The 19,606-nt window shown below is 49.5% G+C and overlaps 6 protein-coding genes and 1 non-coding gene across 7 annotated transcripts; 2 read left to right on the top strand and 5 right to left on the bottom strand.

The window, feature by feature from the left end:
* Positions 1-235: 235 nt before the first annotated feature.
* PC9H_008437 (uncharacterized protein) lies at positions 236-2,408 on the bottom strand (the record flags this gene model as incomplete). The annotated part of the gene is made up of 19 exons (XM_036777947.1): positions 236-352; positions 408-567; positions 629-653; positions 715-772; positions 826-853; positions 917-976; positions 1,036-1,072; positions 1,128-1,191; positions 1,247-1,305; positions 1,359-1,370; positions 1,424-1,448; positions 1,503-1,581; positions 1,636-1,661; positions 1,718-1,735; positions 1,792-1,801; positions 1,859-1,971; positions 2,023-2,038; positions 2,100-2,198; positions 2,251-2,408. 19 exons carry the CDS (start codon positions 2,406-2,408, stop codon positions 236-238), a joined length of 1,164 nt encoding a protein of 387 aa, XP_036629375.1.
* A 1,016-nt stretch (positions 2,409-3,424) lies between these two features.
* On the bottom strand, positions 3,425-4,968 carry PC9H_008436 (uncharacterized protein; the record flags this gene model as incomplete). Its single annotated transcript, XM_036777946.1, has 15 exons — positions 3,425-3,599; positions 3,656-3,680; positions 3,739-3,796; positions 3,849-3,876; positions 3,933-3,992; positions 4,056-4,092; positions 4,151-4,214; positions 4,272-4,330; positions 4,390-4,397; positions 4,460-4,484; positions 4,535-4,613; positions 4,671-4,696; positions 4,745-4,762; positions 4,794-4,828; positions 4,880-4,968. The coding sequence occupies 15 exons, from the start codon at positions 4,966-4,968 to the stop codon at positions 3,425-3,427; spliced, it is 786 nt and encodes a 261-aa protein (XP_036629374.1).
* Positions 4,969-6,195: 1,227 nt separating this feature from the next.
* PC9H_008435 (uncharacterized protein) lies at positions 6,196-7,614 on the bottom strand (the record flags this gene model as incomplete). The annotated part of the gene is made up of 8 exons (XM_036777945.1): positions 6,196-6,474; positions 6,532-6,641; positions 6,700-6,805; positions 6,865-6,952; positions 7,008-7,070; positions 7,119-7,366; positions 7,421-7,472; positions 7,526-7,614. 8 exons carry the CDS (start codon positions 7,612-7,614, stop codon positions 6,196-6,198), a joined length of 1,035 nt encoding a protein of 344 aa, XP_036629373.1.
* Positions 7,615-7,968: 354 nt separating this feature from the next.
* PC9H_008434 lies at positions 7,969-8,042 on the top strand. Its single transcript has one exon. It is a non-coding gene; the product is annotated as a tRNA-Ile (tRNA).
* Positions 8,043-8,540: 498 nt separating this feature from the next.
* On the top strand, positions 8,541-10,706 carry PC9H_008433 (uncharacterized protein; the record flags this gene model as incomplete). The annotated part of the gene is made up of 12 exons (XM_036777944.1): positions 8,541-8,733; positions 8,785-8,914; positions 8,964-9,152; positions 9,222-9,367; positions 9,436-9,551; positions 9,610-9,741; positions 9,804-9,970; positions 10,027-10,049; positions 10,101-10,182; positions 10,239-10,364; positions 10,421-10,564; positions 10,619-10,706. 12 exons carry the CDS (start codon positions 8,541-8,543, stop codon positions 10,704-10,706), a joined length of 1,536 nt encoding a protein of 511 aa, XP_036629372.1.
* A 947-nt stretch (positions 10,707-11,653) lies between these two features.
* DHH1 (DExD/H-box ATP-dependent RNA helicase dhh1) lies at positions 11,654-13,309 on the bottom strand (the record flags this gene model as incomplete). Its single annotated transcript, XM_036777943.1, has 3 exons — positions 11,654-12,487; positions 12,547-13,216; positions 13,281-13,309. 3 exons carry the CDS (start codon positions 13,307-13,309, stop codon positions 11,654-11,656), a joined length of 1,533 nt encoding a protein of 510 aa, XP_036629371.1.
* Positions 13,310-13,686: 377 nt separating this feature from the next.
* EMI5 (succinate dehydrogenase assembly factor 2) lies at positions 13,687-14,231 on the bottom strand (the record flags this gene model as incomplete). Its single annotated transcript, XM_036777942.1, has 2 exons — positions 13,687-13,842; positions 13,899-14,231. 2 exons carry the CDS (start codon positions 14,229-14,231, stop codon positions 13,687-13,689), a joined length of 489 nt encoding a protein of 162 aa, XP_036629370.1.
* Positions 14,232-19,606: the final 5,375 nt, after the last annotated feature.

The following is a 19,606-nucleotide window of genomic DNA, read 5'->3' as shown; positions in this document are numbered from 1 at the left end:
AGCTCAAGATTCACGCCCACGCGTCAGTCACGTGCCCTACATGCCCTGCTAAGCTATCAGGGGTTCAAGTATTACACTTTTAGGGGCATTCTCAACTCATTCTGAGTTGGTGCTTCATCGTATTTCGTCGAGGCTGATGCAATTATGGTAACGCACCGACAGAGAATTTCTAGGACATATGATTCTAGGGAGTACACAAATGCTTCCAGGCATTACTAACTATTCCACATGTATCTTAATCCAAGTTAGAACGATTAGTGATGGGTTGCAGGGCCATCTCATATGTTCCTTGAGTCTCCGTGTCCTGCCTCAATCTACCAGAGGTCGTAAATGTTAAAGAATCGTCGGTTCTCTGAGGAAAATATTGTCAGCAATACATCATCAAGCAAATCAACCTGTAAGCTTACCCCGTCACCCATCTTGCCGAATCTGTCGGTAGAAAACGCTGCCGAATTATAAGCGTCGACTCCGATACGCCGCTTCCCAGCAGAGTTCTCCAGCTCCGAGCTGGAAATGACAGCATCTCCGTGGTTGAGCTCATTGCGCATGTAGTCCCGTGAGTTGAGTCTAGATGATTAATGGTTCAGTTCTGTGAGGATACCGCCAGGTCCTAATACAATAGACTAACGCTGCGAGCAATGTGTTAAAGTATACTACCCAAAGTGAGACGATTTATTGTCAGTGGGTAGTTCATGAGGTGAGGCATGAGCTCACGTTTAGGAGATAAGAATCCAAGTCCGCCGTAGATTGTAGCGTTGGGCAGGACCAAGAACTTCCATACAAAATGTCAAAAATTGCCCACACTTCAAGTATACGAGCACTTACCGTCACGAGTTCAGATATAGAGAGTAAACTAAGAGAAGAATACCCGTCGAGCCGTTGAGGTACATAACCTTGAAACGAAAGAAGTACGTACGTCGTGAGTAAATTTGTGTTGACGGTGAACATGATGAGAAGTTTAATGACATGGTCGGACCTATGTTTGCATTCAGGTCAGCACTGTACAATTGAAGTTTCTTCAGTTGATTCACCAACCTTTTGACGCCGGACCTTGAACGATACAGTGTCAAAGCTAGAGCGAGTTCATTAGCGTCGAAGTCCAGGAATGTGTTGATTGATAACCTTACTCATGGCCAAGGTAATAAATACGTCGAACACAAATCTGCTGCAAGCAGAGAGTTTGTACGATAGCTGTTCAGAGACGATTAGCCACGGATGCCGACAGATCGAAGTGGGCACGACGCACAATAAAGTCAGGCGTATTCACGGTTAATAGACGATGGTTGAAGCCGTTGATTGCTAAATCTGCAATAGAGAGTTTGTCACATGTATCATGGCTCCATCGACTTTGCTCGTACCAATGGAGCTCCCTGAAAACAGGTTAGTTATATCTGAGAGAGATTAAATGGCACGGCACCCTCACCGAACGAAAAGAGAGCCAATAAAACCTGTTCACGTGGATTTGAACAACACTTGTGCGCACAGGAAATCAATCATCTTACGGTAAGAATACAAACGATCAATCTCGTTGGAGAGTTCAATGACACGCCGGAGAATGCCCAGATGCGCCACGAAAAGAACCTAGTAGCCAGTAAGTCTGAGTCTCAGTAGTGATCGTCTAAGTAGACCACTTACAGCTGCGTCAACAAAACTCCACAACTCTGAAGGTCAATATAATTAAGATTTACAGTTACGCAGCGGTTTTGAAAGCACCTACCGCACTAATTGACTGAGCCTGGCAAGGTTGCGCGTGTCAGTAGCAGCTAGGCAAGGAACTCCGAAAGGTCATACGTAGGTAAACCTGAAGAAGGTGAGCATCTCAGGGATATCGATGTGATGAATAAGAAACCGCACGTACACTTCCCCACTTCCAGCTCCTCCAGAAGCGAGCGCAAATGGGTTCAAAAAGTCTGTAATCAGGAACCGATACATTGCCGCGATTGTCATAGCCTGATGCACGGTATCTATCAACTGTAATTGTTGTCAGGGGAGGCCCCTAAGGCCCCAGAAAACTACCAGCACTCTTGCGGCACTCACACTACATAGTGAATACATCAGTTCACGGGGATCAATGAAATGGAGGGGGTAAATGGACATACAAGATAAACAAGACCAGCAACCGAGACCATATGCTGTCCTTTTTTGTGCGCTCCGAAGTTACGTATATGAACATCTGTAGACAGACGATCCCATAGAGCCTAAGTAACAGATGTCACTAGTCATGCTAGTAAGTGGAACATGAATGCGTACATCATGGACAGGACTGCTCCAATGAATAAAGCACCCAAAGTGTTATCGAATGCAGGCAGAGGTATACCTGGCACTGGTACTGGGCCGCCTGGTGCCGCGCCTGGAATAGACGTTATGGCAGGGTCGGTCGGCGGTAGGATTGTGGGCGTAGAAGACATTGATGAGAGACGGATGCACTGTCAAGGGGACGCCAGGGCTACAATGCCCGGGCTACTTTATAATGCTTTCTATCTACGCGAACCAACTGAGATCAAGCCTCAGCGTTGATGTGTGGAAGGCAGTCCTGATGATCCATCGAGTGAGTCGTAACCGGGAATATAGTAACCGAGTAATATGTGCCGTATTATTACCAGGCGATGTGGAACTGACAAACTCGATCGCGGAGCATCAGACGGTGCATGAGATGAGATGACCAAATCTAGAGTCGACGGAACGAAAGTTTCGCAGAGGTTGATCTCGAGAGACATCAACTCCGCAATATGTGATTCTCAAGCCCCGAATCGAAGATAAGTCCCAAACACGCCAGCCCAGAATTCACACCTTTAGTGTCTAATGGCATTCGTCGAGCGTCTATGCGTAGGGTATCTTGTATTAGCGCAGAATATAAAGTAACGTGCTACCGCGTCGTTACCTGGACTGAATATGAAGGCATCGTCGTCGCTATCTAGTGAGAACGTACACCCCCGAAGAGTACGTGCGAGTAGCGGGAATCGATTCAGAGCAGTCGACGGCTGAGAAAGATACATCGCGAAGCGTATGCATCATCCATCAAGGCATCACACCATAGATAATTGGAGTGAGAGGTACCGTCAACGTGTCCGTCGGAACGATCGCGCGCAAAGTTGGTTGCACGACACACCTTAAGGTCCCGAAATTTGATCATAAATCATCGACACGGCGAAAAGAGTGAATATTGCTTACAATAAAATGGGATAAATACATACAACTTCACATTCATCTAAGATACATTTCCCTTCATGGTCGTGGCGGCGTTAAAGCTCAGCCGAAAGATGTAGTACAAGTCGACCGGGACTTGAAACGATGAAAAATACACAAAGTGGCTGCCCCTCATGCTACGCTTCGGGATGCGGTGTCACGTTCGTTTTTGCCCCACGATTTATTTGCTTCTTCAAAAATAATGAAATCATCACGCGTCCTCTGGGGCGAACTGTGATTAGCTAGTCTTCCCCATCAAGTCGAGGACGTTGCTTACTTCCTCATCTTTATCCCGCTCGTGGACGGAGGACTGGAGACTGGAGCCTCCAACAGTTACTCGAGCCGGGTATATCACATTTGATCCTGTGGTTGTGCCCGTGAGTTCTTTCTGCATATACTCCCGCGAGTTTAGCCTAGGGAAAGCGTCAGAATAGAAAGTAGACAAATGTCAGAAAGAAAAGGGACGAACGATGCAAGCAGAGTGTTGAGATATACTATCCAGTACAGTGTGGTGTAAAGAAGAGTCATGTCTAGCTGGGTTCACAGACTCACATTTAGGAGATAAAAGGCCCAGTGCTCCATACAACGTAGCTTGAGGCATAACCAGAAACTGAGGCAACATTGTTAGTGTCGGGCCTCTGAGTAACAGAGATAGAACACACGGTAACAAGCTCGGATACCGAGAATAGTCTTGACGAATAAAGTAAGCGACCAATGCATAGTTTACGAGAGGAGGAGATGCGTACGTGGTGAGTAAATTCGTGTTGACCGTGAACATGATGAGGAGGGTGATGACATGATCAGTGCTAAATGTATTTGGGCCAGTCAGACGGGCGCATAATTTTAAACAGCTGACGTTTTGAACTAACCGTTTCACACCGGACCTCGAACGGTACAAAGCGAGCGCTGTAAGTATTCAATTAGTATTCAGAAGGCAACCAGGAACCAACGAACGCCAACGAACTCATAGCGAAAGTAACAAACAGATCAAACACTACCCTGCTAGAGGCGGAAAGTTTGTAGGCGAGCTGTTCCGGCAAAGGGATCAGTCCCAACTAGATACGGTGTCGAACGTTTATACGCACAATGAGCCCAGGGCCAGTCGAGGTTAGGAGTTGATGGTTGAAACCTTCCAGCGCCAAATCTATAGACGAATCCAGAGTCACTAAACGCCCTACGGCTAGGGATTTCCTCCTTACCAACGGAACTGCCTACAGTTTAGGCAATAAAGTGAGGTTGCATTCTAGACTACTACCAGATTGCAGCATCTCACCAAAAGAAAACAAAGCCAACAGGACCTGCGTGGACATTGGTACGAAGATGATGAAGAAGAAAATAGATCGCTCACGGTCAGAATCGATATGGACATCCTTGCGGGAGGATTCAAAGAGGTCCCTGAGAACGCCCAAATGCGCCACGAAAAGAATCTGGGAAAGACGATTAGGATTAGCATTTCGCCCTCTGTCACTGCGGCGTCGGCGTACAATTGTGCTAATAAAATCCCGCAGGTCTACGAAAGAGTTCAGAATTTCATAACGATGTATGTCTAAAGTCTTACCGCGCTGACTGATTGAGCCTATAGGGAGTACACATGTGAGCGAACAAACTCAACCCAAGCTTAATAGTACCCACGAAAATGAAGCTAAACAAGCGTTAAGTCACGTCGCAAGGAGGTAGAAGGGAGCACACGTACACATTGCCACTACCAGCAGCTTTGGAAGCCAGGGCCAATGGGTTGACGAAGTCCGAAATTAGAAACTTATACATCGCCGCTGTTGTCATAGCCTGATGCACGGTGTCTACCATCTACCATCGACGGTCAACGGTAGGTAAGAGATCGTCGTATCAACACTTACACTGCATTGGAGAATCCAAGGAAAATCATCGCGCCCATAGTCAGCGGATATCACATATAGCCAGCCGACAGCCGATCAGACGCACAATAGGAATACGATGAACAGCCTGGTCCAACGACTATCTCGCCGAGTACGGCGCGAGGTGATGTATATAAATATCTGTAGGCATATGATGCCGTATAAGCTTTCCTTCTGGTCAATGGGGTTCTGTGAGGGAAGGAAGAGAGGCGTGCTCACAGCATGGCCAAACTCGCGCCAATGAACATGGCTCCCAATGTATTGTCCATTGCGGGCATTTTAGGGAAGGGGATAACACCACCAGGGATAGGTCCTTGCGCGGGCAGCATCGTGGGTCCGGCCTGCGGCGGGGTATTAGGAGTACCAGACATTCGTACCGGGGAGCCAAAGCCTTCATAAACAAGATCAGATCACAGCGAACTAGAAGCTAGACATCTAAAACATACCCAGAAGTAGGAGGAATACCGACAGCGATTGCGGTGAACGGACACTTCAAGATGGGCAAGCGTATCGTTGTTCCAGCGAGCCAGTTCTCGGAAGTCTTATGAAGGGAGTGGAAACATGTCTATGGCTGTATTATTCCGAGAGTGATGATGGTAGCGATCTAATATTATACCTCATGGGAGCATGTCGCCTGATGTTTCAAGGTGATACCAACTGGTAATCCGCACGATGGGATGCGACTTGATTGATGCATTGATGTTTCAGAATAGGAAGGTGGTAATTATTCGATGGATACGCAATGACGACGTCTTTGGGATTCCTCTCGCAGGCAACCAAGTCGTGGCCGGCGAGGTCGGGGAACACAAAACAACAATCCGAAATGTGGAAACTTCCAAAGTGATAACTTTCAGCCACAGAACGTATGAGTGGTTTCGAAAGCCAGGGGCGGTGTGAACACAAAGCGTCCTCAGCACGGCCCATTGTGATATCAGCACCAGCACACAAGCCACCTTCATTACCACAGCCGACATCCTGCGAAGTCCACAATCAACGTCAACATCAATGTTTCACGAAGTCGAACAGCGGACACAACAAGACAGGAATGAGTACGGGTATTACAGGACTCGAGCACTAGATGCTAAGACGTGTCCATCAAACGCACCTCGAGGCAGATGTTCCACAAAAAGGTATATCACAACTGGACGCCGATGTCAAGCTGGTCTAAAAGCTCCTTCGTGAACTTGAACAACTCGTCTTGCTTGGCCTCGTCCAGTGCCGCCTTCGCTTGTTGAAACAAGACATTCGGCGGAACGATGTAAGCTCCATGTACGACATTCGGATCGTTTCGAGGCGCACAACCGGCGAAGACCGTTGTGAACGCTCCACGCTCCTGCGGATGCATCACCTTTCCCAACAACCATATCCAGAAAGATGGAAACGGGAGGGTTTTGAGATTCCGAATAGCTCCGTCCTGTGGTCAACGGCAGGAATGGAGACAAGTTGATCGAACAAAGATGAAATAACTGACGCTGAGGATAGCGCCCGGATGGGCAATTAACAGCATGACTTTGGAACCATTGGAAGTCAACCGGCGCGCGAGGTGATTAGACCACAAATGAACAGCAAGTTTAGAGTATTCTGGCAACACAGTGATAAGTCCAGTGCCAACATAGATGAGGCACGATGGCTGTCTCACGGTACCGCGCCAGAGTGGGCAAGATGGTAAACGAGAACCTGTGATTCCACGCGGCCTTCGAGTCAAACGAATGATATGTCACATCCTTGTGCCCCGCAGAACCGACCTGGGGTTGTGCGTGAGATAAGTAACTGTTGCGAATACACGATCATGATGGAAACTGACATTCACAATCCGCACATCAGTTCCGTCGGCTGCAGTTTGTTCCAGCAGAGGGAGGAGTGTGTGCGTGAAAACGAACGGTCCCAAGTAACTATCATCAGAATTTGATGAGTAAGAATACAAAAAATATGCATCGAGTCACCGACTTGATAGCCATATTATCTTGAATTCCGTCGGCGTTCAGTGACGGCTTCCCTCCATCGGATATTCTGGATGAAATAAGCTATGTGGCAGCAATACCGGCGGGGGCGGCGTACAAAGCAGCGTTGTTGACTAAAACGAATTTATTAGAGTGAGGGAAGTAAAAAGGTAGGGGTAACATGCCTAGCAAGTCCAACCTCGTCTCTTTCCCTAAGAACCGCTCTGCAGAAGTCTTTGCTGTCCGGGGGTCCTTGAGATCGAGTTCATGCCATACCACTTCGCCGAGCCCTGGCTCGCGGCCCTCTTTATCAACGCGTTCGAGCGCTGCTTTCGTCTGTTGTTCGTCAGGAACCGCCATGTAGACCTGCGGTCGGATACTGTCACCAAAACTGAGAATCTGATGAATGGTGTGGCGAACCTTTGCTCCCATCCGAGAAAGATGTTGCAGGGTGGCGAAACCGATGCCACTGCTGTAAGGAAGATATCAGTCTTCATGTTCTCCGATATACCGCTGTCCGCTCACCTCGATCCCGTAACAAGCACTACTCTCCCTTTCATGTTAGGGAGGTCGGTTACTGGGTTGAACGACGTCGAAGGCGCATTATACGACATCGTATTGGTAGTTCGCCCGTTCTTCACCAACTTTCCGTCTTATAAACACCAGGGACGCCCATGAGAAGAATCTCGGACAATATATGTCTGAACTTCCTGTTAGTGATTGCCGGCCGTCATCACCCTGGGAGTCATTGAAGATTGAGTAATGCGCAGTGAAGAGGCACTCACCAAAGCTTCCAAAAAGTGAACTTATGCCAAAATGCTCGTCGTACTAGGCTGTGGACCAACCTCTATAATCGAGAGGATGACAGTCGAGCCTCTGAGAATAGACGTCGTACTAGGGAGTATCGAAGTCTGAATTTGCTCTGGCAGAAGCGGTCCATGATGAGTTGCCGATGCAGCCTTCTCGTCGGCCGACTAGCTCAGCTGGTTAGAGCGTCGTGCTAATAACGCGAAGGTCTTGGGTTCGATCCCCACGTTGGCCAGCCCGTATTCCTTTTTCTGGCGGGGGCGGCGTCGCTTTGGTTCTGTTTGGCGAGGTACCGCGCTCACCACCGTCGGTGAAGCTCTGTTACTATTACTCAATATTCATAGCTGGTTTGCGACAAGTTCGCCGTTTTGACCGACGGCGATCGTCTTTTTAGAAACCATCTGCGCCGTCAACTGATCTGCAGTCGACCCAATATTCATCCATCACGGTGTGGCGCGACGGTCCACATCGAGCCCGGGCTGGGGCACTTTCTTGTATGTATTGAGAGCTACAGCGTGGCATTTATTCAATTCCACCTTTATTAGTTCAAGTCGTTATGCGCAAAGTTTCCTCCAAGGTCACAACAAAGCGCTTGTTTGCGTTTAGATCACTTGATGCGGTGATGTTACATCGGCAAAGGCCCATCTAGTATCTATCATCAAGATGGCAGACGTGGGCCGTCTTTGAACGTACCTACTTCACAGACGACCATCCAACTACCACGGCCATAACAATGGATTCCGTAGTTCTGCAGATATCGTTGCTGGTGTCGTTGACCGGTGGACTCTGGTACGCGCTCAACAAACATGTTGGAAAGGCCCTGCCGCTTCCCCCCGGTCCTCCAGCAGACCCTCTAATTGGGCATCTTCGGCTGTTCCCCAAAGCCAATCCGGAACTAGTTTTCCATGAGTGGGCCAAGACATACGGTGAGGTTCATCACGCGCACGAGTACCTCACAGTTACTAACAGGTGATTAGGGGATATCGTCCATTTGTCGTTCTTCGGACGCTCTGTCGTCGTCTTGAACAGCCTTGAGGCCGCGATCGACTCGCTTGAGAAAAAGAGTGCTATTTATAGCGACAGGCCCGATCTTGTCGTGTACGACCTGTAAGTTGCGTGTCTTGGGGGTATGTCGTGTGCTTAGCCATGTCGGAAGGATGGGCTGGACGCCAAATCTTCCCTTCCTACCCTATGGAGAGCGCTTCAAGAAGCACCGAGCAATATTTCACTCCCATTTCATACCCGAAGCCTGCGTTGACTACCAGCATGTTCAACTCCAGAACGTTCATCTTCTCGTTGAAGGGTTGATGAAAAATCAGGGGCACCACGATCGCCTCCTTAGTAGGTAAGGTAGCACTTGTATCTGCCTATACTAGTGAGGGATAATTCTGACGCGAAAGTCGTTCCGACGCAGGTTTACCACATCCATAGCAATCAGAATTGCGTATGGCCATCAGATTCGCTCGGACGACGACGAGTACATAAGTATAGCCAATGATTGTGGTGTGGCCCTGCGACAAGGGGGAGCAGGAGGAACTTTAGTTGATCTCTTCCCAAGCCGTAGGTCCCAGTATTCAAATGATATGCGTTCTTTCAGAGGACTGATACTGACCACATACGCTCTGCAGTCCAATACTTCCCATCGTGGTTTCCTGGCACCTATTTCGCCAACGTTGGCCGTGGTTGGAAGTGGGCCATCAATAAACTATATGATTATCCGTTCGACTCGGTGAGGAAAGAGATGGTAAGCTAACTCATCCGTATTATGCATTGATATTATGAAATGTGACACTTCCGAAAAGGCCGAAGGGATTGCCCAACCCTCTTTCCTCGCTGCAGAACTCGAAGCTGCTGCTGGGCGTGAACTATCCAAAGAAGAAGTGGAAGACATCAAAGGCGTCGCTGGTGGCATCTTTGCCGGTGGTACTGAAACGGTGAGCATCCTGACACACACCCCAAGTCCACCCGGCTTAAGGTCTAACCCCTACGAATATAGACTTGGTCCAGCCTCACTGTGTTCTTCCTCGCCATGCTGCTATACCCAGAGTGTCAGAAACGCGGCCAGGAAGAAGTAGATCGCGTCGTTGGCAAGCACAGGCTCCCTTCATTCGACGACATCGAGTCGTTACCATACGTCAACTGCGTGGTGCAAGAGATTTTCAGGTTCGTGGCTTTCATCCTTTCCAGGGATGGTGTGTTGTTGAAACGCGTGGATATAGATGGAAGCCAGTCATACCGCTAGGTTCGTATTGTCAAACTTCCGTCTGTGTGTGTCTGACGCACCGATCCTTAGGCATCCCCCATCGCTGTACCGAGGATGACAACTACAGGGGTATGCTCATACCGAAAGGCTCCCTCGTATTCGCTAATGCAAGGTACGCTGCACGCTCCCCATTTTTGCCTGATACAATCAACATCGTCACGGTGTCAGGGCGATGGCTCTCGACCCAAGCACGTATAAGGATCCATCTTTATTCAACCCAGCCCGTTTCCTGCCTGAGACAGACGGCGGACGAGGAGAGCCCCTGTTCGAACCCGCCTTCGGGTTTGGTAGAAGGTACGCGGACGAACGTCAGCAGGTTTTCATATTCACGTCATGGCATGGTGCTACAGAATTTGTCCTGGCCGACATCTCGCAAACGCCAGCGTCTTCATCGCCGTTGCTACCATCTTCGCGACACTGAACATCTCCAAAGCGAAGGACGAGAACGGTTTAGAAATTACGCCAAGTCTGGTATTCGAGACGGGTCTCACCAGGTATTTGTCAATCCTTGTTTCACTCGAGCCGCCAGCGTAAATAGTACACTTCAGCCATCCCAAACCATTTCCATGCAACGTCGTGTGCAGGTCGGAGGGCACAGCCAGGTTGATCCAAGAGGCCGTTGATACCATTGACTAGAAGAACAAAGAGATGACCGGGGGAGGTAGGTTGGGCACCCAGACATATACTGTTGTACGACGGAGGCGACAGCACGTACCAGGATGATGTTGTATATGCGTCTTATTCCATCACATTACGTGCACGAGTGGTCTACGGTCAAGGCAAGCAACTGAATTCTCTGCACGACGTCTCGTATACACTTGGGGTAAAGTGGGGGATGTATGGGTGTGGTGGAGGATGGGGGTGGACACTACTAACAACACGGGTCAATGGTCGCGAACATCAATGCAACTGGTGGGAGTACCAAGGTATGGAAAATAAAAAGGGTGTGTCGGAGTCACTGTCGTCTATATCAAAGCCACGTCGCCATAAGAATGGGGACTACTTATATAAGTTGTAGGTGATTGTGAGCATCGTAGAACGGGCTAATACGCGTCGATAACGTAAATAGTTGTGGATAGAAGGTGTAGCCTAGGTAGTATAATACACGGGGTGGGACGACCACTTGAGTTCGATGATGATGGTGATAGAAAGAGATACCGAAAGTTGGGGGGTGTTGTGATTGGAATTTCGTTTCGGGTGCCTCCAAGGTTTGCGAAGGGGACCGATGGTATGTGTTGTGGTGGATAAGGAAGAGCATCTTGAGCAGGAACCGATGGCGACCACTGATAAATACTTGCGCGGATGTATACAGGTAAAGGAAGTTATAGACAGCCAGAAATGTAGGCGGACCCTGGCACACGGATGACGGACGGTGTATTGATGATCTGCAAATTCGGACGACCAGTGACGAGAGAAATTGTGTGCGCGTTGTTCGTGATGTGTTGCGGAAATGCGGCGATAGAGACATTGAAGATGGTTTACCCCAGAGTATTCGTAGCGGAACGAGTGCGTGTCGGAAAGGCGTGCAACGTGATGTTACTCCCACCCTGACCTCTCCCCCTCCCCTTCCCTCGACTCAACGCTTACGACCTCGCAGACTGCGCAGCGGGCACGGGGGTGCCTCGATACGGATTGGGATTAGGGGTGCCTCCTCTTGACGTGCCATTCTGTCTTGCCGGTGGCTGACCGTTGCTCTGATACACGATTTGGCCTTGTGGCTGTTGCTGCTGTTGCTGTGGAGGTCTAGCGGGACCCGCAACTCCAGCGGCCTGCTGGACTTGCTGCTGCCTCTGCTGGGCCAACGCCCGCGCTTGCTGCTGCGCTTGTTGTTGTTGCGCCTGCTGCTGTTCCTCCGCTCCAAGGCCCGGTGCGACGTACAGGCCCTTGTCGATCACCTGCGGTATTGGCTGAATCTCCGTACCTAGCTCTTGCTCAATCTTATAAAGATTGAACCTGTCTTCGTAGGTCACCAAGTTGATGGCCAGACCCAAGTGTCCGAATCGACCTGAACGGCCGATACGATGGAGATACGTCTCGGAACTCTTCGGCAGGTCGAAGTTGATGACAACGTTCACCGCTTGGATGTCGATACCTCTCGTGAGGAGATCCGAGCAGACCAAGTTCCTGCATACACCGTTTCTGAAGTCGTGGAAGACTCGATTGCGGTGGGATTGGAGCATCTTTGCATGTGAGTAGAAGCATGAGTATCCGAGCTCGGTGACCTTTTTGGCGAGGAGTTCGACGCGATTGGTGGAGTTACAGAAGATGATGGATTGGTTGATTTGGAGTTTGGAGAAGAGGGTGTTGAGACAGTGGACCTTTTGGCGTTCTTCGACATATGCGTAGTATTGGGTTACGCCACGGAGGGTGAGTTCATCCATAAGGTTGATTTCGTAAGGTTTGTTCATGTATTTGTCCTATGTCGCAGAAAGAAGGGTATCAGCGGTGGTAGGCAAGAAACAACGAAGAAAAGCACCTTGAAATCTTTCACGATCATCGGGAACGTCGCGCTGAACAGCATCACCTGTCTCTCCTTCGGCAAGAACGATAACAGTTGCTCCATGACGGGGGTGAATTCAGGTGAGAGCAGCTTGTCGGCCTCGTCCATGACGAACACCGGGCATTCGCTCAAATCTGCCACGTTCTTGCCTGCCAAATCCAATATCCGGCCGGGTGTACCAACAAGTACATGCACACTCTCGGACAACCGAAGGATGTCATCTTTGAGTGTCGTGCCACCGGTGGTCACCATGACCTGCACGCCCATATGCTTTCCCAAAATCTTACACACCTGACTCGTTTGAAGTGCTAGCTCTCGCGTTGGAACTAGCAGAAGCGCCTGAATCTTTGGCTTACTGACGTCTACTTGTTGTAATGAGGGAATGACGAATGCAGCGGTTTTACCGGTCCCGTTCTTTGCGCGTGCAAGGATATCGCGGTGGGTGAGTGCGATAGGGATGGCTTCTTCTTGGATGGGGGAAGGACGTTCAAAGCCGGCTTCGAAAATGCCCATAAGGAGCTCGCGCCGGAGGAACATGTCCTCGAATTCAGTGCCCTTTGTAGCTGTTACATCCTCGGTTTGAGGCCGAGAGTCTCTTGGAGGTGGGCGAAGGGTGGCTTTCCAGTTATCACTGGCGTTGGCGGGTCTGGGGGACGTCGCCGACGACCTTGAGCACTCGTCAAAAACACAGAATCACGAACGAGACGTACGACGATGAAGATGTTGCGGTTTGTGCCATGGTCGCTAGAGTAATTTGTCTAGTTCCAGATGAGCTTGCGCGTCCTGTATTTGAATTCTGTATTCAGAGTTCGGTTCTAGTGCCACCAGGTGTATCGGTTGGATGACTCTGAGGGCGATGGGAGGGCTGGCGAGAAAATGGCTGAGAAGTGCTGTTAAGTGAGTTGGTTGATGTGGTCGAGTTGAAAGGGAGTATTTCAAAAAATGCAGCAAGTCGTCCCGTTGCTAGTTCACACGCTCACAAACGAATACCACAAGGCGCTCTCACTTGTAACATTGACGTACTCTACTTGTTGCTCATTCACGCTGACCGCGTTTTCATTCAGGGCTATTTCACGGTTTTATTCGTAGGGGACGACTGAACGGAACTATGCGCATTTATTCGGACAACGCAGGCATTCTACGTACAACCTTTCCTTCATTCCGAGCGTGCTTTTTGAGCTTTTCGAGCAACGAGGATGAGGCCCATGCCGACGGAGGCGTGCGTTCCTCCGTGGCCCAGTAATAAATGTCCCAGTCCGGTTCATCTAACAACTAAGAGGCAAAAGTTTACTTTCGAAGCCAAAGAGTCAATCGTAGCGTGTGCGGACCTTGTCGTACTCCTTCAACTCGCTCTCCGTCATGTTCTGAAGGTAATCTCTCGCGAATGTGCTCAAAAGCAAGTCGCTCTCCAATGTGCCTCGCTTTCGGGACTGGTACACCAATCTAGCGCGAAGCGTTTCGATGGACTCGTTGTGTCGCGGCAGGGGGCTGATGCGAGGGGAGTCTTCCGGCGTTTCGGTGTTTTTGAGATGGGCTGGAGTGTGTGGAAGGGGCCATGGGTCCGAACGACGAACGACGGAGGTCGATATGAGGCGGTGAGAACCCCGATAAGCGGTCCGCACGCTTTGAAGAGCCCGGCGAGGGCACTGGCCGCCAAACATCGTGAACAGCGATGAGGATGGTAGGGAGTAAACAAAGGTAAATAGCAGTCACTGGAGTTTTGATTTTGAGGGACCTTATCGGACAAAAAGCAATGCATAAGCGCTCTGAACCCTGAATCACCCGAGTTCACGAAGCATTCTGAACTATCCTCAGGTATCATTGCTTTTCACGCAATGGGTATGATTTTCTTTACAGATATACATATGTACCGGCATTGTGCACAATGAATCACTGTTTATCATGATGAATCACTACGGTCAAATCATATGCAGCAGTAAATACCACTTTGCCTAAACATGCAAATTCACAACAAATCCTCATGGATCACGGAATGGTGAGTAGTTAGGCATATGCATAAGCTGTACCACTGGTGACGGCCTAAGCCTATGTTATGCAGAGCAGGATTCCATAAACATAAGCCTTTCTAGGAAAACTGTGATTCACTGTCTGTCAACGTTCGGCTTGAAGTCATTGCTCAAAGTTCGGTCAAAGTCGTCTTACCATGACCACCCCTGTTGACCAATTTCGTGCTAGTTATGCCGTCCTTGAACAACGTGTCACCACTGCACTTCGCACACAGGTAGGGGCAGTCCAACAGCTGTCCGAGGTGCGAGACCAAGTTCTCAGTCTCTCCTCAGCTGCAGAGCAGGTACGTCATGTGTCATATACCAAAGCTGTTCTCAATGCCTCTGTCCAGCACCTGCAATCATTTTCTGCCGCTGAATATGCAACACTGCAAGCCAATTGCACGGTGATGGCTAACGACCTTGATGCTGCCTGCCATCGCTCTTTGGATCCGCCCCATGGACCGACATTGGTCGTTGCTCAGCGTGTTCATACCGGAGGAAGAGGACGTCCACGAGTACACATTGACCCAACATTCTTGGAGTCTGCTCTAGAGCTTCGTGGCACTACCCATCTTGCTGAGGTCTTCAATTGTTCTGCAAGATCTGTTCGTCGACGCGCTCTGGAGCTCGGCATTGCCCTACCTGCTGCGCCCGTTCGCAACATCGTTGAGGTCGACGGTGAGCAAGTCGCCCAGTACACATCTACGTCGGCTCCTGTCTCCACTCTGAATGACGAAGAGCTTGACCAACATATCCGCTCCATTTTGGAAAGCTTTCCAAATGCTGGACGCCGTATGATTGATGGACATCTCCGTGCCTCTGGCCATCGTCTCCCACGTGAACGTGTCACCATGTCCTACCTCCGTGTTCACGGCACACCTGCAATCTTTGGAAACCGACATATTGCTCGCCGCCGCTATTCTGTTCCCGGCCCAAACTCTTTGTGGCATCATGATGGACAGCATGGTCGGCTCTGTTTCATTCTCCTTCTCAACAAATCTTCTGAACACTCTCAGGTCTTATACGTTACAAGATTGTCATCCATTGCTTCATTGATGGATTCTCCCGCTTCATCACCGGTTTGCGAGCCCATAACAACAACCGTGCATTGACTGTGCTGGAACTCTTCCATGATGCTCGTGAGATGCATGGTGACCCAAGCCGTGTTCGAGGGGACCATGGTGTGGAGAACCTAGCTGTGGCAGCTTGGATGGAGGAGTATTTTGGAATAGAACGGGGATCATACATCTGGGGACGGTTTGTTGTTAACTTTTCTCCTTTGCCTCAAGCTCATGATGATTCTCAGAAGTGTTCACAACACCCGAATTGAACGGCTATGGTACGACCTAACTCATGGGTTTGGCCTCAAGTGGAAGGACTTCTTCCATGATCTTGAGTGCAACCATGGCCTCGACCCTCAGCGCCCTGGCCACATTTGGCTTCTCCATTACCTGTTCCTTGAGGCCATTAACGAGGATGCCCAGGAGTGGGTCGAGGCTTGGAATTCCCACAAGATCAGCATCCGTGGTGAGCGTGCCCGCAGTCCCCGTGACATGTATATCTTTGGAATGCTTCAGGAAGGCGCACGAGGAATTGAGCGGTTTCTGGAACCTGTTGCAGAAGATCTGGCAGCGGAGGACATCATTGGATATGGTGTTGACTGGGAGGTCCTTGATGACACACAGCTCATGACCCACCTTCTTGAAAACAATCCAGAGGACTGGGACAACGACAATCCATTTGCTCCAGCAACCACACCATCAAATCTGAATAAGGTAGACTGCGAGCCGCCGGTGATGCCGCTCTCACCACATCAGTTTGGAGCACTCACCCAGGAGCTTCATTCCCGGCATGATGTTATGTCACGTAATATGAACACTCGCAGACTTCTTTGGGTAGATGCTTTGGCCACTTGTTATAGAATGTATGATGGCTTTTAATTTAACACTCTCTTGTTTACATAATAGTACTATTACAACTGCTAGTTCCAGTATCTCTGAACTGCTGGGAGTTGTCTGCGAACTCTTTGATAGTGTGAAGCCCGGGCCACATCTATGCTTCGCACTGAGTTATGGTACCCAGTTGAGGCTTCACCTGGACCAACCACAACCCACATCAGACCACCTGGATAGGCAAGAGGTGGCGCGTTAGCATGATTCCCCAAGTGGACTTGGTCTCCTGCTGCTCCACCAGCAACAACATTATGTCCACCAGTACTACCTCCACTCCTTTGGCCTTGAGCCTCTGCCATGGTTGATTTGCTAGGCATGGTGCTGCCATGCATGTCATTTCCATTGAAAAGCCTGAAGAGAATCAGCTTCTACAAATACAAATTTTAAATCAACTCACCACAATGTGTTGGGCCCATTGTCAAGGTAAACCCCCCATCTGAGAAACACAAAGTTCCACTCCCCTTCCTTGCACCGCTTTCCAAGCTGCATGCACGTTGACATTGTCTTATCACGGTCCAAATGCATGGGGCTGCAGTAGTTATGACAGATGAACAGGTTGCCACCTGCACTGCCAAGGGGGTCCACACCATGAGCAACAAAGTGCTTTCCAAGAGCCTTGGTGACTGGGGAGTAAACAGACTGCCCTGTTGTCACCAAGGTGTCAGCAACCTATCATGATTCATCAACACAAATTCATCTAGATTTAAAGGACTGTTACCTTTGCATGGCCAAACAAGGCATGGATCTCCTCTACCTCCTTGGCCATCATGTCCTTGTAGGGGCCATATCCACTGGCGGGATTGCCTCCCTGGGGCAGGCGTGATCCGAGGGCCTTCATGCTCCCCCATGCAAAAGCTCGAAAACCCGCACCTCGTTTGACACTGCTGAGCTTATCAGTCATCTTCTTATGCTGTGACATTTCATCAAGTGTTTCTTGAGTAAATGCCTGGTATTGCACCGCACCAACCTACAGCAATGTCAGAGTATGGCCTTCATAATATAATGACACTTACCAGAAGGCCATCATTAACCAGAAGGGTGACATCTTTGGTACATCGCTTGTACACCTCTGAGCGAGCCTTGATTTGGCGGAGTTTGAGGTCATCAGGGTGGTAGTAATGGGGCTCTTCACTCTTCTTGCTCCCCTTGACCAGCTGATCATCTTTATGTTATTTGGCATATCAATGACACATGTAGGGGACTCACCATAGGGGGCAAACGATCCTCTGGAGGAGCAGTGGTGATGACACATCCCTCATACTGCTCATACCCCTCCAACTCATCCACCGCAAACCTACGAATGCACCACTCATCCTCTGTCAGAGTATTGCAATTCACACAACTGTTGGTGAATTCATCAGGCATCCTGAACTCCTCAGAATCGAACAACGGAGCATTGGGCAGGTCGACCAGTGGCTGAGTAGGAATATTGGAAGAGTTGACAATACGATGGGGCTGAAGGTTGGGTGCTGATACACTAGGATCCACTGGGCTTTCTGGACGTGGGGTAGGAGAAGGGGAAGGGGAAGGGGAAGGGGCAACCGATGAAGCAGGGGAAGGGGCAGCCAAGGGTAAAGGAGACAAGGAAGTTGCACCATCTAATTCCAGATGCTTTCGACGTCTCTTTGGTGTCTTCTTCTTTGGCCGTGGCACTGCCTTCTCTTCCAAGTTTCGTTTCTTCGATCGGAAGTTACTGTACTCGGTGTCCTTGTTCTTGGAAACAAGAGCTTGAGTTTCCTCGAGAATCACCCTCAACACCTCTGGTATCTCATGGGTCCTTTCAAAAGCTTTAAGATTCATCCCCCTCAGATGGCGGTGCAACATTGAGAGGTTGACATTCCTGGTCTAGCAGTGAATCACCAGTCAAACAACAATATCTGAGAGTTATTTCCTAGACATACCTGAATACCACGGTGCTTGAGAGCACCCTCCAGCCAGACTTCCCATGCATGGATAAAGTTCTCCTGGCTAACCAGAAAGAACACCGAGCAAGGATGAGATACCCGTGGAATGGTCTCCACATGCTCACACATCACCTTGAGCACATTTTCAGCAGTGCAAGGTAAGTTGTTAGGGGATTCATCAGCCTGGGTCTAGTCACGTTAGTCCCCCCCTCTCATAATTCTGCCACTGTACTTACCTTCTCTGTGGCATCCTCTTCAGCATCAATAGCCCCTGGTGGCATCCAGCGAAGCAGGATTTCACCCAAGGTTTCACGCCAAACATTGTAGCGGTAGGTCTCAAGAACATGTGGGGACTCAACACTGAATAAGTATCCACTATCACAGATGGTGGTCATAGCCTTGGCCAATCCTGACTCCTGTGCTATTTTAGAGAACACTCCCATCAAAATACACCAATAACATACCTTAACTGCAGTCCGCCAGGTCTCCTGTCTCCATGTAGTGACAGTAATCTTCCGCATCTGTTGAAGAGCCTGAATGGCTCCCCGACGGATGCTGGTAGTTAGTTTCTGTCCATTGTGTGAGTATATTAAATATCTCGCAGAGAGTGGTAACTCACATCAGGTGTATCAAAGAAGTGCTGCAAAGCTTCAGCCCAAAGCTGGCAGACCTGGAGCTGTAGACTAGGGTCTGTACGTATCATGGCCTTCCACTCGACTGGAAGCTTGGCCTCCCAAAATGTCTCCAAAACCCTCATCCCATCCACTTCTTCGTCACTGTCTCCCTCTTCGTCATCTTCATCATCACTAGCACCTCCCACCAGCATGTTGGACTTTGACAGCTGATAGAGAACATCAACAAGCAGAACTAGAAAATGGCAGATGGACACTCACAGGGAAGGACATGCACTCCCTCAGTGCTTCATTGAGCCTACCTCGGGCCTCAGTATCTTTCTCCAGGGCCAGAAGGACAAAAATGTCAATGAAAGCATTCACTGAATGCTCAGTCGGCATAGAGCTGCCATTCAGGCAGAAGGAGAGCCAGTCTGTGATACGCTCAGCCTGGATGAATTATTTGAGCTTCAAAATACACGGTCTGAAGATTGCTCACTCACCAACTGCTGATGTTTGCTCAAAATCTTGGCAGCTACGGAGATCTTCCAGTCAGCATA

This window comes from Pleurotus ostreatus (genome assembly GCF_014466165.1).
Source record: "Pleurotus ostreatus strain PC9 chromosome Unknown scaffold_6, whole genome shotgun sequence".
Lineage (NCBI taxonomy): Eukaryota > Fungi > Basidiomycota > Agaricomycetes > Agaricales > Pleurotaceae > Pleurotus > Pleurotus ostreatus.
This window is presented reverse-complemented; position numbering and strand designations above follow the sequence as displayed.